Source organism: Natator depressus, chromosome 26 (genome assembly GCF_965152275.1).
Source record: "Natator depressus isolate rNatDep1 chromosome 26, rNatDep2.hap1, whole genome shotgun sequence".
Taxonomy (NCBI): Eukaryota; Metazoa; Chordata; order Testudines; family Cheloniidae; genus Natator; species Natator depressus.
The window spans coordinates 13,613,485-13,627,899 of record NC_134259.1 but is presented as its reverse complement, the minus strand read 5'-3'; the positions used below and the strand labels follow the sequence as shown (position 1 = coordinate 13,627,899).

General features: G+C 61.6%; 2 protein-coding genes across 3 annotated transcripts; one reads left to right on the top strand and one right to left on the bottom strand.

Moving 5' to 3' along the window:
- The first annotated feature begins 471 nt into the window (after nt 1-471).
- Nucleotides 472-7,238, top strand: MYL7 (myosin light chain 7). The gene is made up of 7 exons (XM_074940064.1): nt 472-529; nt 1,681-1,791; nt 2,652-2,727; nt 4,941-5,045; nt 5,811-5,889; nt 6,742-6,790; nt 7,067-7,238. The coding sequence occupies exons 1-7, from the start codon at nt 527-529 to the stop codon at nt 7,166-7,168; spliced, it is 525 nt and encodes a 174-aa protein (XP_074796165.1). The 5' UTR covers nt 472-526; the 3' UTR covers nt 7,169-7,238.
- A 928-nt stretch (nt 7,239-8,166) lies between these two features.
- Nucleotides 8,167-13,668, bottom strand: LOC141978139 (antimicrobial peptide NK-lysin-like). Of its 2 annotated transcripts, none has more exons than XM_074940003.1 (6): nt 13,586-13,668; nt 12,089-12,219; nt 9,867-9,977; nt 9,412-9,583; nt 8,952-9,087; nt 8,167-8,383 (listed from the first exon to the last, which is right to left on the bottom strand). In XM_074940003.1, exons 1-5 carry the CDS (start codon nt 13,638-13,640, stop codon nt 9,074-9,076), a joined length of 483 nt encoding a protein of 160 aa, XP_074796104.1. In that variant the 5' UTR covers nt 13,641-13,668; the 3' UTR covers nt 8,167-8,383; nt 8,952-9,073. The 2 variants fall into 2 exon arrangements, with proteins under 2 accessions (XP_074796104.1, XP_074796103.1); XM_074940002.1 differs by having other exon boundaries at nt 8,370-8,383; nt 8,952-9,198.
- Between the last annotated feature and the right edge of the window lie 747 nt (nt 13,669-14,415).

The window sequence follows — 14,415 nt, the reverse complement described above, 5'->3', positions numbered from 1 at the left end:
ATCGGATCGAACGGTTCCTTTTTGTTTCCCGAGGTATTGTATGGGTTGGGCCGGTGTCAATAACAGAACGGCACGGTTTAAACAGTCCGGCGGGGGTCCCAGTGAGCGGCTGCAGCCCCCCGCCCCAGAACGGGCCAGTCGACCTGAACCACACGCCGGGTTTCGAAAGCTGCGTTTCGCTGGAACGTTCGACTTTGTTTTGTTCCGATTCGGAGCCAAACCGAATTTTGCGCTCTCAGAATTTCCCGAGGAAGGGAAATCCCGGGCCGTGACCAGCATAAGGACCCCGGCTGCTCCGCAGCCGCCTGGGGACCCCTTCCATCGCACTCGAACCGGCTCCCTGGGGCCCACCCCACTGGAATGTCGCTGTCATCCAGCCCTTATCACCCCGGCCAGCTCTGCGCCGGGACTGCCAAGTTTGGCGCTCTCCCCCTGTTCTGCTCCTATTTTAGCCACGGAGGTGATAAGCAGCAGTATATAGCGAAGCCCAGCCACCCCCTCGCTGCGGAGGATCTGAGACAGCAGGATGGTGAGTCCTCCCCGCCCCCCAGCCCCTCACTGGAACCAGCGTCTAGCTCCTGGACGGGGCTGTTCTGAGTGGGAGCCGTAGGACCCGGGGCACTGTGCTGAGCGCCCCCCCCCGAACAGCTTCAGCCCCCCACGTCCTGGGGCAAGGGCACACGCTAGGAGCAGCCCCTCGGCATGCAGCAGGACACTAACTCGGAGGGACCGGCCCGGGCCATGCCTGAGCCCCATTGCCAGCCCCTAGATACCCATTGTCAGAGCCCCCCCAGCCCCAGTACCGCCCGCAGACCCCAAAGCCCCACTGCTGTCCCCCAGAACCCCATCGTCAGCACCAGCCCCCCCCAACCCTACTGCCAGCCCCAACCCCAGAGCTTACAGCCCCTGTGGGGAACGTGCAGCCAAGAAAGCAGGGAAGGGAAGAACTCAGCAGCCCTGAGATTACTGGGGACCTTTCCCTGCCTCCCTCCAGCCCTTGCCGCCCCCCCAGACCCAGAGCCCTTCACCCACTAGCAGCTGACCGCCCCCCCATGCAGATACCTGCCCTAGAGAGCCCCTTCCCTCCCCCTGCCCCATTGCCCCCTGAGAGGTTTGACGGGAGTTTGAAGGTGCTGGGGGTTGTCAGTGGTTTACAACTGTTTGTCTGTTTGAATCACGCTGGTCCCAGACACCGGAGAGGGAGGCACCTTTCGTGCCAGCATGGGGCTCCCCTTCTGCCGCTTGTGCCCACTGGCACGCACCACAGGGCTCCTCGCTGGGCTGGCATGTGGCACAGGGCTCCTCACTGATTGGCTCTGCTGGGGATAGCAGGATTCCCTGCCCTCTCATTGGCTCTGCTGGGCTCAGCAGGATTCCTTGTGCTCTCATTGGCACTGCCAGAGACAGCAGGATTCCCTGTGCTCTGATTGGCTCTGCTGGGGACAGCAGGATTCCCTGTGCTCTCATTGGTGCTGCCAGAGACAGCAGGATTCCCTGTGCTCTGATTGGCTCTGCTGGGGACAGCAGGATTCCCTATGCTCTCATTGGTGCTGCCAGAGACAGCAGGATTCCCTGCCCTCTCATTGGCTCTGCTGGGCTCAGCAGGATTCCTTGTGCTCTCATTGGCTCTGCCAGAGACAGCAGGACTCCCTGCACTCTAATTGGCTCTTTCCCCTGCAGGCCAGCCGGAAAGCCGGGACCCGAAGCAAAGCTGCCGCCAAGCGCGCCCAGAGGGGCTCCTCCAACGTCTTCTCCATGTTCGAGCAGTCTCAGATCCAGGAGTTCAAGGAGGTGAGGGTGCCACGGCCCATGGCGCATGAACGCCAGCATGCCGGGGAGCCTGGGCAATGCACATGGTGCCCACGCAGGGATATGGCCCGTGGTGAGAGCAGGGTCACGGCCATGGCCTTCGCAAAGAGAGAGGGGGGAGTATTCAGCGCTAGCTACCCCAAGTAGTCACAGCACACACACAGCGAGCTAGAACCCGAGCGTCAGCCATCTTGCAGGAAGGCTGTAGCATAGCACGACTTTATGTCTTAGAATCCAGAAGCTTAACACACAAGAACCAAAACCAGAGAGAGACAAAACAGGCTGCTCCCTGTGGCAGAGAGGCCCAATTCACCCTACCTTGCTCTAGGCAGATTGACTGCAGAGGACCCAGATCGCAGGCTACCCTGTAGAGCCCCCGAAGCCTGCAAGCAGAACCAGGAATCCCCTTATAATTTAATGTGACAGCTCAGACTTTTCACACAGTTTGCAATACACCGCACTTTGCATTGACCAGATGGTTTCTGAACCTTTCGCGGTCACGTTTTTAGCTCTTCTCCCCAACCACGAGGCACTTGTTTGGAACCAAAGCCGACATTCTCCCCGAATCACCTGACTCCGGGAGCTGAAGCTTGAAGGGGGAAATGCCAAATATTGTGACACTTGCAAGTCAGCCGTGCTGCAGCTGCAGGGAATAATGTGACCTAGGGACTCAGCCATGGCAAGCTGGGCTGGAGCTCCCCACTCCTGCTGGGGCAAGGCTAGGGAGAGGGGAAGATGCCAGCTGGAGGGAGGTTCTGCCCTACCGAGAGAGTGAGGGGGCTAGTGCCTAGGGCTGCAATCAGGCCCAGGCCCCAGGGCTCAGCGTCTCGTTCTGTTCCCAGGCATTCAGCTGCATTGACCAGAACCGTGATGGCATTATCACGAAATCAGACCTGAAGGAGACCTACTCCCAGCTTGGTGAGTGAGCACCTCGCCTCCCACCCTCCCAGTGCTCCTTGGCCAGGGGCAGGCACCAAGCTATCCCCAGTAATCATTGTCGTGAAATGCCAGGCCTCAGCAAACCCCCAGCCCTGGATCTCGCTGCGAGCTTCAAACACAGACTACAGAGGTGCCCAAAGAATGACAAACCTGTCAGGACATATCTATCTAGCTATCTAGCTATCTATCCCCATCCACTCCATCTATCTATCTACCCTCATCCACTCCATCTATCTATCCCCATCCACTCCATCTATCTATCCCCATCCACTCTATCTATCTATCTATCCCCATCCATCCATCTGTCTATCTATCTATCCCCATCCACTCCATCTGTCTATCTATCCCCATACACCCCTCTCTCCACCCCCTCTATCCACCCCCTCTATCTATCTATCCCCATACACCCCATCTATCTATCTATCTATCTATCTATCTATACCCATCCACTCTATCTATCTATCCCCATACACCCCATCTATCTATCTATCTATCTATCTATACCCATCCACTCTATCTATCTATCCCCATACACCCCCTCTATCCACCCCCTCTATCCACCATCTATCTATCTATCTATCCCCATCCACTCCATCTATCTATCTATCTATCTATCCCCATACACCCCTCTATCCACCCCCTCTATCTATCTATACCCATCCACTCTATCTATCTATCTATCTATCCCCATCCACCCGCTCTGGCTTGAGTGGCTTGCCCTCTGGTGGGAAGGCAGCGGAGGTTCCCTGCTGTCCCGATCTCTTGCAGAAGTGAGTTCCCCAGTTCCATACCAGTCCAAACCTGGGCCCGGTGCATCGCTTGGAATCGAAAGGGTCTGAAATTCCTTAATCTCAGGCATGGCAGCTTTGTGCGAGATTTGCTTTGGTATTCCCGTGTATCAGCCTGGCGTCTAGTTCCGCAGCTGTGGCCCCGTGGCACCAGGTGCTGCACAGACACAGGACGCGAAAAAAGGGCTGAATTTTCAGTTCATTCAAAGCAGAACTGGGAGACTCCTGCACTTATGCTGGGACCCCAGGAACAAAGCTTCTTCTTGCTTCCTCAGCCCTGTGGTGCCAATGCCACCCCCCCACACACCCCCCTGAGCACAGGCCTACCCCTTGGGCCTGGGGAAGAGGGGAGCCCTCGGAGCAGGAGAAAGGCAGGGAATTCTCAACCACCACGGGCCCATGGGCTGGTGCCCAGTAAAGGAGGGTCTGGCCAGTGGGTAACGCACCTGTGAATGGGGGCGTGGGCTGCTGGGGGATCCTGCACCGCCAGGGAGCGGGTGGGGCCGGGGGGCACAGCTCTAACAAGATGAGCCCTTTATGTTACAAATCGATGGAGGAAGCTAGCTGAAGCTCCAAAAATACCCAGTCCCTCACCCCCCTGGCTGACAGCGGGAGCTGGCTGCTTATCGGCAGGGCCGCTGATTAAGTAGCCAGCACGCTCTTTCCACCGGGCACTTGAGCCTGGCATCTCGTGATTTCCTCCCCGTGCGTCATCGCTGATAAGGCTGGCTCTGCTTGCCTGCACTGTGGGGGAGTGAGGCCATCGGCTTCTGGGCTCAGCCCACCGCCCGTTGCGGGGCTGGGGCCCGGCTCAGGGGCGAAGCGCACCGCTTCCTAGAGCAGCCCGAGCAGCAGGCCCGGCTCAGCTCGGATCCCGGCCCGGCCCTTCTGGTGCTTTTATCAAAGGCAATCGAAGGGGGTGGGTGCAAGGGGGTTCTGCGGAGATGGCTCTCTCCACCGACGCTGGCACAGAGATCGGCCTATAGACCCCGACTGAGATCAAGGGGACCCATCGTGCTGGGCCCTGCACCCACCCCGGCTGAGATCGGGGGCACCACTGTCATGCCAGGCTCTGCTCCGACCCTGACAGAGATCAGGGGCCCCCCATCGTGCCGGGTGCTGCCCAGACACACAGCAAGAGCCAGCCGCTGCCCCAGAGGTAGCAGAGAGGGAGAACAGAGCTCAGCGTGGGTCGTGTCATCCGATGGCATGACGTGCCAGCTCCCTGGCTGGAGCTACCTCCCTGCTTGGGTTGTGCTGGGATCCGGGCCTCCCGCCGTACAGCAGTAGGGCTCCATGGGGCGGGGCCCACTCCTGCCGCCGGAAAGCGAACGGTGCTCCGGGCGGGGGGCCAGAGGCATCCTGGGGAAGATGGGCTTTCACCGGGTCTCCCCTCCTCACCAGGGAAATTGAACATGAAGGATGAGGAGCTGGACGAGATGCTGAAGGAAGGGAAGGGCCCCATCAACTTCACCGTCTTCCTCGCACTCTTTGGGGAGAAGCTGAATGGTGAGTAGGCCGCGGCACCTCCTCTGGGAGCCGTATGGGGCCGAGAGCTGGAGGGGGCCCGTTCGAACCGGGGCTCTATTTTCCTCTGGGCCGTCCCGGGCCCCATCGCCAGAGCATCTGAGCGCCTCACCCTCCGTGATGTATTGATCCTCACACACATGGGGTTATGATTCCCACGGGACAGATGGGGAAACTGAGGCACGGAGTGACTGGGTGCCTTGCCCAAGGTCACACTGGGGTGGCACAGGTTTCCCGCATCCCAGACTAGCCCCCAAACCGCTGCAGCATCCTCACTGATTCCCTCAATAGCTTCGCCGGCATCCCCTCCTCGGCGTGGCCGGGTGCCCTGTCCCAGGCTCCGGGCGTGAGCCATGGCTGAGCGCTGCTGGGCCCCACGGGATCCATGCGGGAAAAGCCGTGCGGTCTCCTGCTGCTGCTGAACCTGCGGGGGTCTTTGGAACCCAACCCCCCCACCCAGCAATGGGCCTGGGGGGGGGGGGGTACGGGGGGGCTGCAGCTGCCCTCTGAGATGTGGCTTTGGCACCTCAGAGCAGTCGGGGCGCAGGCAGGGAATGTGGGTTCCTGGCACCTCTGAGGAGCGGGAGGGTCGTCGGCTCGTCCTGCCCCGCAGGCTCGGCGTGCGAAGAGGAGTAGCGCCACGTCCCCGCCCCGAGGCAGGAACCGGGGGGGCCTAGAGCCAGGGGAACGTGGCTGGGGAGCCTCGGCCTTTCATCCTGAGCCAACCAGCCCCCCTGCCCTCCCCAGGCACCGACCCGGAGGAATCCATCCTCAACGCTTTCAAACTCTTCGACCCCAGTGGAACCGGCCACGTGAACAAGGACGAGTGAGTCTAAGCGCCCCAAGCCGGGGTGGTGGGGGGGGAGTCGCAGGCCTGGGGGACCCAGCACCCCTCGGCCCAAAGGGACATGAGCGGCCTCTGCTTCTGGGGCCTCGGCTTTTGGGAGCCCAGGTGGAGAGGCCCTTGGCCTGGTGTCTCAGGGTGGGAGGGGGCTGCACGCCCCCAGATCGGACTGAACTCAATGGGGGGGTGTGGAGGCTGCAAATCAGAGCCCGGGGTGCCTCAGGCTGGGCTCTCAGGGCCAGATTCCCAGGTGCCCGATGGCTCGCAGGGCAGGGCAAGGCCTCTCCGGTGAATGGCAACGCCAGGAGCAGAGCCGGCTCTGTGCCACCCTAGTGCCGGGGGCGTCCTGGGCCAAACTGGGAGTGGGCTGGAGCCAGGAGGAGGCCTGGCTGGGCCCCCCGGTCACTGCCCCAATGGGGAAACGGCCGTGGGGGGCGGCGCGGGCTGCCACAGCCGCAGCCCTGGAAGGGGCGCGGGGCCGGGGGGGAGCAGCCGGGCTGCACAGGTCCCAGCAACTGAGAGGCCAGTTTGGGAAATGTGGGGTGAAAAAGAGTCTCTGTGTGCAGTGGGCAGGTCTGTCTAGCCCTGTGGGACCTGGCCCCTGGAATCGCCCCCCCACCCCCACCCCACCGACCCTGCCCTCCTTCCAGACCTTACCCAGCCCCTGCCCCCCTCCAGCCCCCACCCTGCCCCTTGCCAGGCCCTGTCTGTCAGACCCCGACCTGGCCCCTACCCCCCTTTAAGCCCCAGCCCCCCAGTCCCTGCCTGGCCCCGGGGGCAGTGGGCACAAACCCTGGGCTCTGGGTTCTCACTCACATCCTGTTTCGTTCGCAGGTTTAAGCAGCTCCTGCTGACCCAGGCAGACAAGTTCACCCCGGAGGAGGTGAGACGGCCCCGGCTCTCCCCCCTGCCAAATGTGTGGGTCCCAGGAGCTCCCCCTGCCTTTAACCCCACCGGTTGGCAGGAACCCCCTATGTGCTGCTCTGGCTTTGCACCACACGGCCCCCCGGGGCAGATCTGGGTGCCCGCCAGCCGCTCAGAAATTTGGTGCCCCGGCTGAGGCCTCCCTGGTGGGCCCCGCCCCGGGGAGTGGCTGGGATCCCTGCCCAGGTGGAGCAGATCCCTGCTCACGTCCCCACCCCGGCTCTCTCCTGCCCAGGTGGAGCAGATGTTCGCGGTGACGCCCATCGACGTGGCAGGAAACATCGATTACAAATCCCTCTGCTACATCATCACCCACGGCGACGAGAAGGAGGACTGACGGGTGATGCGGCCAGTCGGCATGTGCCCCACGCCTAGCCCCATTGAAATAAAAGCCCAAGCCCATCAAACGAGACAGCCCCCCGTGTGTGACCAGTGGGGCAGGACAGAGGGAGGCCCCATCTGTGGCCAGTGGGGAGAGGGAAGCTAAGGGCTTGTTTCAAAGGGATGGGCACAGCTCAAGGCCATTCCTTAAGCACTGGGTGTGAGGCCAGGCGGATGCTGGCACAAGGGCTGGTGGGGGACTGGGATGCAAAGGGCCCCTGCTGGGCATGCAGCCCATGGTGCCTTCCTCCACGGTGGGGAGTGGCGGGCAGGCCCCAGGACGGAGGAGGACGCAAGCCCTGCAGGGGTGCTCTCCCGTGATGGAGGCAGGGGGCATTGGGAATCCGCCCTTGCGGGAACCAGCCTGGAGGAGAATCCAAAGCTCAGGCCCCTGGGGAGGCCCCTTGCCCACACCCTGGGGGTGGCTCCCCCCGGCACAGCAGAGGAAGGGTTGTCACAGGATCGTCTCCTGACCTGAGAGGCTCCTCTGCGCAGGGGAGCCGGGTGACCAACACGCAACAGTCACCATGTCCCACCCCGTCCTTTATCTCCCGCCACGGTGAGCTCGGAACCCGGGGCGGTTTCTGCCTCGCTGGTGGCCACTTTCCCCTCCTGCGCTCACCATTCCTCAGGCGCGTCTTCTTCTGAGCCAACAGCTTCCGCTCCCTTTCCTGCTCCCCGCTCCCAGCTCTGGTCTGGCGGGCGAGGGGGGAAGGAGTTGCAGGGGCCAGGGCCCCTCCCCCCCCGAGCCGCGGCCAGCCCGTGACGCCGTCAGGGCCCCGGGGATAAGGAGCGCAGGAGGGAAATGCAGACGTTGGACCGGAGAGAGGCAGGATTGTGGCTGGGACAAATGCTTCTCAAGCAGCATCAGCAGCTCTGGGGCTGAAAGGCTCGTTTCCACCTGCCCGCCCTCCCTGCCCAGCAGGGGCATGAAACCAGCGACAAGTTGTCCAAAGCACTTTATTCACAAGGAAGCCAAAAGCAGTGGGGTGGAGGAAGGGGGTCAGATGCCTGGCTGGTGCAAATCGGCATGGCCTGGAGCTGTACCCACGTGCACCAGCTCAGCCCACGATATCCAGCAGAAGAGATGCCAGACTGCCAGAGCCAAGCTGATGGCCAAGGGCTGGCAGAGCCGCTGTCCTCGGGTTGTCTGCTCCGGCCTGCAGCGGTCCTGGATGAGGGAGACAGCAGCGTGGGGCAGTCAGCCTGTGAGCTTAGCCAGGAAGGGTCCTGCTTTCTGCCTTCAGCTCCAGGCTATACCCCACATCTCCTCCACAGCCCCGACTGGGCTAGCCCCCCATTTGCCCCCCACTGCCCGCACTGCCTGGGGCTCATAACCCTGGGTGGTGTTCGGAGCACCCACTGCTGAGCGGGTCCCCAGAGCACCCATCCCCGTGGGCACATGGAGCCGTCAGTGTGTGCTCCAGGCCCCCCTCCGTGCCCGATCTCTAGAGATGAGCGTGGGGCAGCCCCAGCGGTGGAGCCGTGAGCTCCTGCTTTAAGCTCTGCCGGTCCCCGATGTGCAGCCACCCCGCCCAGGGCATCACAGACCAAGGAGCACGTGGGCCCCGGAGACACCGCAGCACTCGCTGGGCTGGGCTGGGCTGAGGCACTGGGTTGAAGGAGCCCCGGCTGCTGCTCCAGCGACATGGTGCCATAGGTCAGACCCGAGCACCAGTGGGTCCCTCATTCCAGCTCGCTCCCCCAGCCCATGGATCTGCCTTGGGGGCATCACGTACCCAGCTGGCCCCATGCCATGCTCCATCCAGCCAGTTCTGTGCAGTGCAGGTGGGCACAATCAGCAGCAGCAGCAGCGAGAAGCTTTGGGGAATTGGCGTGGCCTCGGGGCAAGCGGCGGGCATCAGTTCGAGAACTCTGGAGGGAAAGTCAGCGTTTCCGGGTCAGAGCAGCTCCAGCCCCCCGGGCAGGCAGGCGTAGGCATCCTCTGTGTGGCACCTCAGAGTCAGGCCGGGGGGCAGCTGAGCCCTAGCGGGATAATCACGGGGATGGGGGAAGAACAAGTCAGGGGAGGATCCCTGGAGATGCGGGAGGGGGTGAACTCTGCAGGGGACAGTTCCTGGGGTGGGGGCGATTGCTGGGCCGGAGAGGGACAGCCCAGTCCATGTTTCTGGGAGAAGCCCCGAGGAGCCTGGCCCGAAGTTTCCCGTGGGGGATGAACTGTGGCCTTCGTGCTCTCACCTGGGGGTTCCTTGCACCATTTGATGCTGGTGCAGATATCTCCGGCCTCATCGCCATTCTGCAGTCCACCCGTGAGCTGATCTTTGTACTTTTTCAGCAGCGATTTGCATATCCGGGCCTGGCGTCTGCCCACGGCCTTGCACACGGAGTTCAGGGCATTGCTGATCGCGTCCTGCGGCGAGACCCCTGGCTCATGAGCTATGGCACCGCGCTCCGCCCACCCTTTGCTCTCCCATAACTTCGCCATCAGCCAGGGACTCATCCCCCGGTCCGCTTCCCATCTCTCCCTCTTTCCCCACTCTCCCATCACCGTCACGCCCTCTCCTTTCCCCCCCACATCTTCTCCCTCCTCATCCCACCGTTCCTCACCCCCCCACACACTTCCTCAGGCCCGCCCCCCCGCTCTAACCACTGGGCAGGCCAACCCGCAGTGCAAGCAGCACTGGGTGACTTACCTCGTCGGGATCATCGCCAGCTAACGACTTGAGCTTATCCACAATCTGGGTGCAGAAGATGCACTTCTTGGCGGGGGGCCGAGCCTCGTCTTCCTCCTCCAGCTGATCCCACTGTCCCAGAGAGAACCGAGAGGCCCTGTAGTGCAGCTATGGGACCAGGACCCAGTGCGGCCAGGCCCAGGGCGGCACTAACCGGGGGACGACGCCCAGCCCGAGAGGGGTTCTCAGCGGGGCTGGGCCGGGTGTTCGACTGTTACCTCCTCTGACCACAGGGCAGCAGTATCCCCGCCAGTATCTATCTCAATCGCTTGTCCAGCCCTAATTATTATTCCTAGTCGTTATTCGCGGTGCAGGAGCACTGAGGAAGCTGGCGATGGGGCAGGGCCCCAGTGCCAGGCGCTGCACAGACGCAGAACAAAATGACGCGCTCCCTGCCCCCAAAGGCAATCTCCGAGCGCCGCGCAATCGTCAGTGTGTTTATTAAGGCTGGTTGAATAGTTCCCCTTGAAGCTGCGGGTCAGGGGGAAACTGGGTTTTCGACTCGGCGAAATGCTCCCCGGAAAGCGTCTGCTTCCCGCTTGTTCATCCAAAGAAACGGAGCGCCCACAATATTTCAATGCCGAAGTGTCTCCTGGGAGCAGCAGGTCAGGTGCTTCCTGCTTCCAGCCTCCTCTGCGGACCGGGCTCCCCCGCAGAACGTCGTCTCCCAGGAGGCACTGGGGAGAGGTGGCAGCCGCAGGAAGAGGCGAGGCTGCAGTGCATCATGGGAGATGTAGTTCAGTCAGCCCCTAGAGGAGACTGGGGGCCTGGGGCACCCGAACTACAACTCCCATGATGCACTGGGGAGAGGCAGCCGCAGGAAGAGGCGAGGCTGCAGTGCATCATGGGAGATGTAGTCCAGTTAGCCCCTAGAGGAGACTGGGGGCCTGAGGCACCCAAACTACAACTCCCATGAGGCACCGGGGAGAGGTGGCAGCTGCAGGAAGAGGTGAGGCTGCAGTGCATCATGGGAGATGTCGTCCAGTCAGCCCCTAGAGGAGACTGAGGGCCTGAGGCACCCGAACTACAACTCCCATGAGGCACCGCAGCGGCATTTGCAAAAGTGACGTATGAGGGTTTTCAATATTTTTGCTGAAAACTTGAAATTTCGCATGGGGGGGAAAAAAACCCAGCTCTACATTTATCCTTTCAACCCCCACTCCCACTCCCCCGGGAGGCGGGGCTGTGCTATGCGCCCCATTTTACAGGCAGGGATACTGAGGCACAGAGAGACACAGTGACCTGCTGAAGGTTACTCAGGGAGCCTGTGGCAGGGCAGGCCAGTGCCCCCACCACTGGGCCACCCTTCCTCACCGACACGAGCGAAGTTTTGCCTATCTTGGCCTGGGGTGGGGGGGTGGGGGTCAAGGGAGATGGGATAAGGGAGGGCAGTGGGGTCAGAAGCAGAGGGCGTAGTCGTTGGGCCATGGAGTGCAAGGGCTGCTGCAGTGGCTGGCTCCTGCCATTGCCTCACTAGCTACCTCAGCTCCTCCCTGGTGCTGGGGGGCAGTGAGAGGAGGGGGGCAGCTGGCTGCGCTGACCCCCCCGTGGGTCGTAAGCGGCTCCTGCCACCTCCACTGCAGCCAGGAGCAGCTCCCGCAGCAGGGATCGTTCCTGGCTCCGCTCCCATCAGCTGCCCTGACCCCCTCTCCCTGCCCCACCTGGGCACTGCAGGACTGGGAGGTGGGCGCAGGCAGCTGGGCTGGGAGCCATGCAGAGCAGGAGACCAGGGAAGGGGGTTTCCGCTCCTCCCCAGCTTCTCTGACTCATCCAGGCCCCTGCCTGCCGTTGCCAAACCAGCCAACTCCTTCTGCACCCGGTAGCCCAGAGCTCAGGAAATTTCATCCCTGTGTCTCCTGTGGCCCCTCTCTGGGCCCTCCTGAGCTCCGCTCCCAGAGAATCCCTCCCTTAGCCCCCGAGCGCCTGCAGCACCCAGGCTGGGCACCCAGCGCCCCTCTGCACTGCCCCTTGCCCCACCTTTTGTCACCCAACTGCAGTCCGTTCCCCTCCCCTCGCCCCCTGCATGGGCAGCCAGTGGGGAAGGGACAAGGCATGGAAATGGGGAGGGGGAGAGACGGACGTGGCTCCAGCACCCCCCGAGGAAAGGGGGAGGAGAGACGGACGCGGCTCCAGCACCCCCCGAGGAAAGGGGGAGGAGAGACGGACGCGGCTCTAGTACTCACCAGAGGAACGGCGGCCCAGAGGCTCGTGCAATACTGCTCCCTCTGGCATTCGACAGCCGTGGCCACATCCTGGCACCAGAACTTGGGTCCTTGCAAACATCGCGTGGGAACCAAATCTTGCCCGGCCAACGCTGCCCAACAAAGAGACAAGTGGGAGGGGGCAAAGCTCTGCGGACCTGTAACGCCCTCTCGCTGGCCCAGGAGCGCTTCCCCCAGGAGAACGTGACCTCCCAACCCCTATCTGGTGTGTCACGCTCTGTCCCCACGGCCAGCCCCACGGCTGGTCGGTCAGCCTTTCTGCCATTCAGCTGGGTAAATCTTCAGCTCTAGATAACAACAGGTTCTGCATGCAGCATGCGTCAGTCTCACTGGGGCAGGGCTGGCCCCACCTTGCCGATGGGTTGTCTCAAGATACAAAGAGACCCTACAAGGGCAGGCTATGGGATCAGAGGTTCTCCGGGATGTACAGAACCAGTGTCTTCCTGGGTGTGACTGTGTTCATTCTCGTGGGGTTATGCCGGGGGCGGGGGGTCTGCCCCAGTGGGTCATTCATTAGCCTGTCCATTAACGTGCAAGAAATCAAACAGAGCCTTTCTAGTAATAGATACCAAAAGGAAGGGCTAAGCGGGATCTGCTGCTGTCTGGAGCATCCCAAAATCCTCGAGAGGAACATTATATTATTATGATAATGTATTTGAATTACCAGGACCTCGTTATGCCAGGCAATGTACAAACACACAGCAAAAAGACAGCCCCTGCCCTAGGAGCTGACGAGCTACGCAAACGTGGTCTAGCTGCACTGCAATATGTGGGGGCCTTGTCCATAGGAACGTGGTGGGATCTGCCAGACCTGAGCGGAACCAGGGCCCATCCCACCCAGGATCCTGCCTTTGATAATACCCAAGACCAGAGGCATCAAAGGAAGAGGCAGGGAAATCTGAAAGCAGCTCACTGGCTTCCCTTCCTGCCCGACTCTGGTGACATGCTCCGTGGGTTCTTCTAGCTCAGGGACCAGAGCGGTCAGCCCCGAGGGTCTAAAAACCAGGAATCTGGCCTCCAAAATCATGAGATTTCAAATTAATAAGGGGGGGTATTTTTATTGGCTCTGGGGCTGGCATGTTTTGGGGCCCACATGTTTCTCTTCAGCCTCAAAAGCGAGAAACTCCCTTTTTTTCTGAAAGGAAAGCGGAGACACTGATCTAATCACCTGATCCCAGCAGCCGGGGCGCAAGCAAAACGAGCAAATGGATTGAATCGTCGTTCTAACCAGCGTGGCTGGGCCTGACCTGCGGCTGGCCGGCCGGCAAACCCCAGAGCCCTTCGCACGATAACAACGTTTGCCCCCTCCCATCTCGCTGGTCCAGAAGCAGATGCACCTGCCTGTTAGCAGCGCTTGGCTCCTAAAACCCTTCAGTGCTCTTGGCTGGCTCCCGTCTGGGGCCTGGCAATGGACATGGGGGGGGGGGGAAGCAAGCCTACCCCTCCCTTGCTTCTTACCTGTGGCCACAGCGAAGAGCAATGGGAGGCCGAGTATCGAAGCCATTGGAGCCATTGAAGCTGGAATAGCCGGCCAGAGCTCTCGCAGTGGCTTTTATAGCCCAAGTGAAGGAGGCGGAGGGGTCTGGCTGGGCCAGTAGGAGCATCTGAAAGCCAGAGAGACCTTAAAAAGGAGTGCTGAGGTCTTGCCGCCCCCCTTCCCTCCGACCCCTGCTGCTCTTCCTTCCTCCTACGCCCCTGGCTTTCTGCAGAGATGCTCGCCACAGAAACTAACCAGACACAGAAGGCAGCCACCACCACAGGCTCTGCTCTGTTGGGGGCCGGCTTCCTCTCCCCCTGCCTCCTTCGTGGGCTCCCTGCTCCCCATCCCTGGGGCCCTGGTATCTTCCCCTTCGGGCCCGCTCCTGTTCGTGGCAGCACCGGGTCAGGAGCCCAACCAGGAGATGGTTTCATTGCAGCTGGGTGGGTTTGGGGTGATTTCCCGGTTCCCAGCCTCCTCACTGCAGCCGCTGGCTTCTCTGACTCACCCGGGCTGGGGGGGTCGGCCCCCGGCGGGGACCACAGCTCAGCACCAGGCAGGTGGGAACAACTGCAGAAACAGCTGGTGGTTTCCAGCCCGGGCCTCCGTCTGTTCGCTCACAGGCGAGTGGTGGCCTCTGCACTCAGCGAGCAGAACCCCGCGGTTCATCTCCGTTTGTTCCCAGCTGCTTTGGTCCAAGCTGGCGTCACTGCACCGGTGTCAAGCCGAGGCGCTGTGGCATGGGTCCACCGCGAGTTATATCTGGCATGATCAAATCGTCCGAGACGCCTTCTAATATACTGAGCTAAGC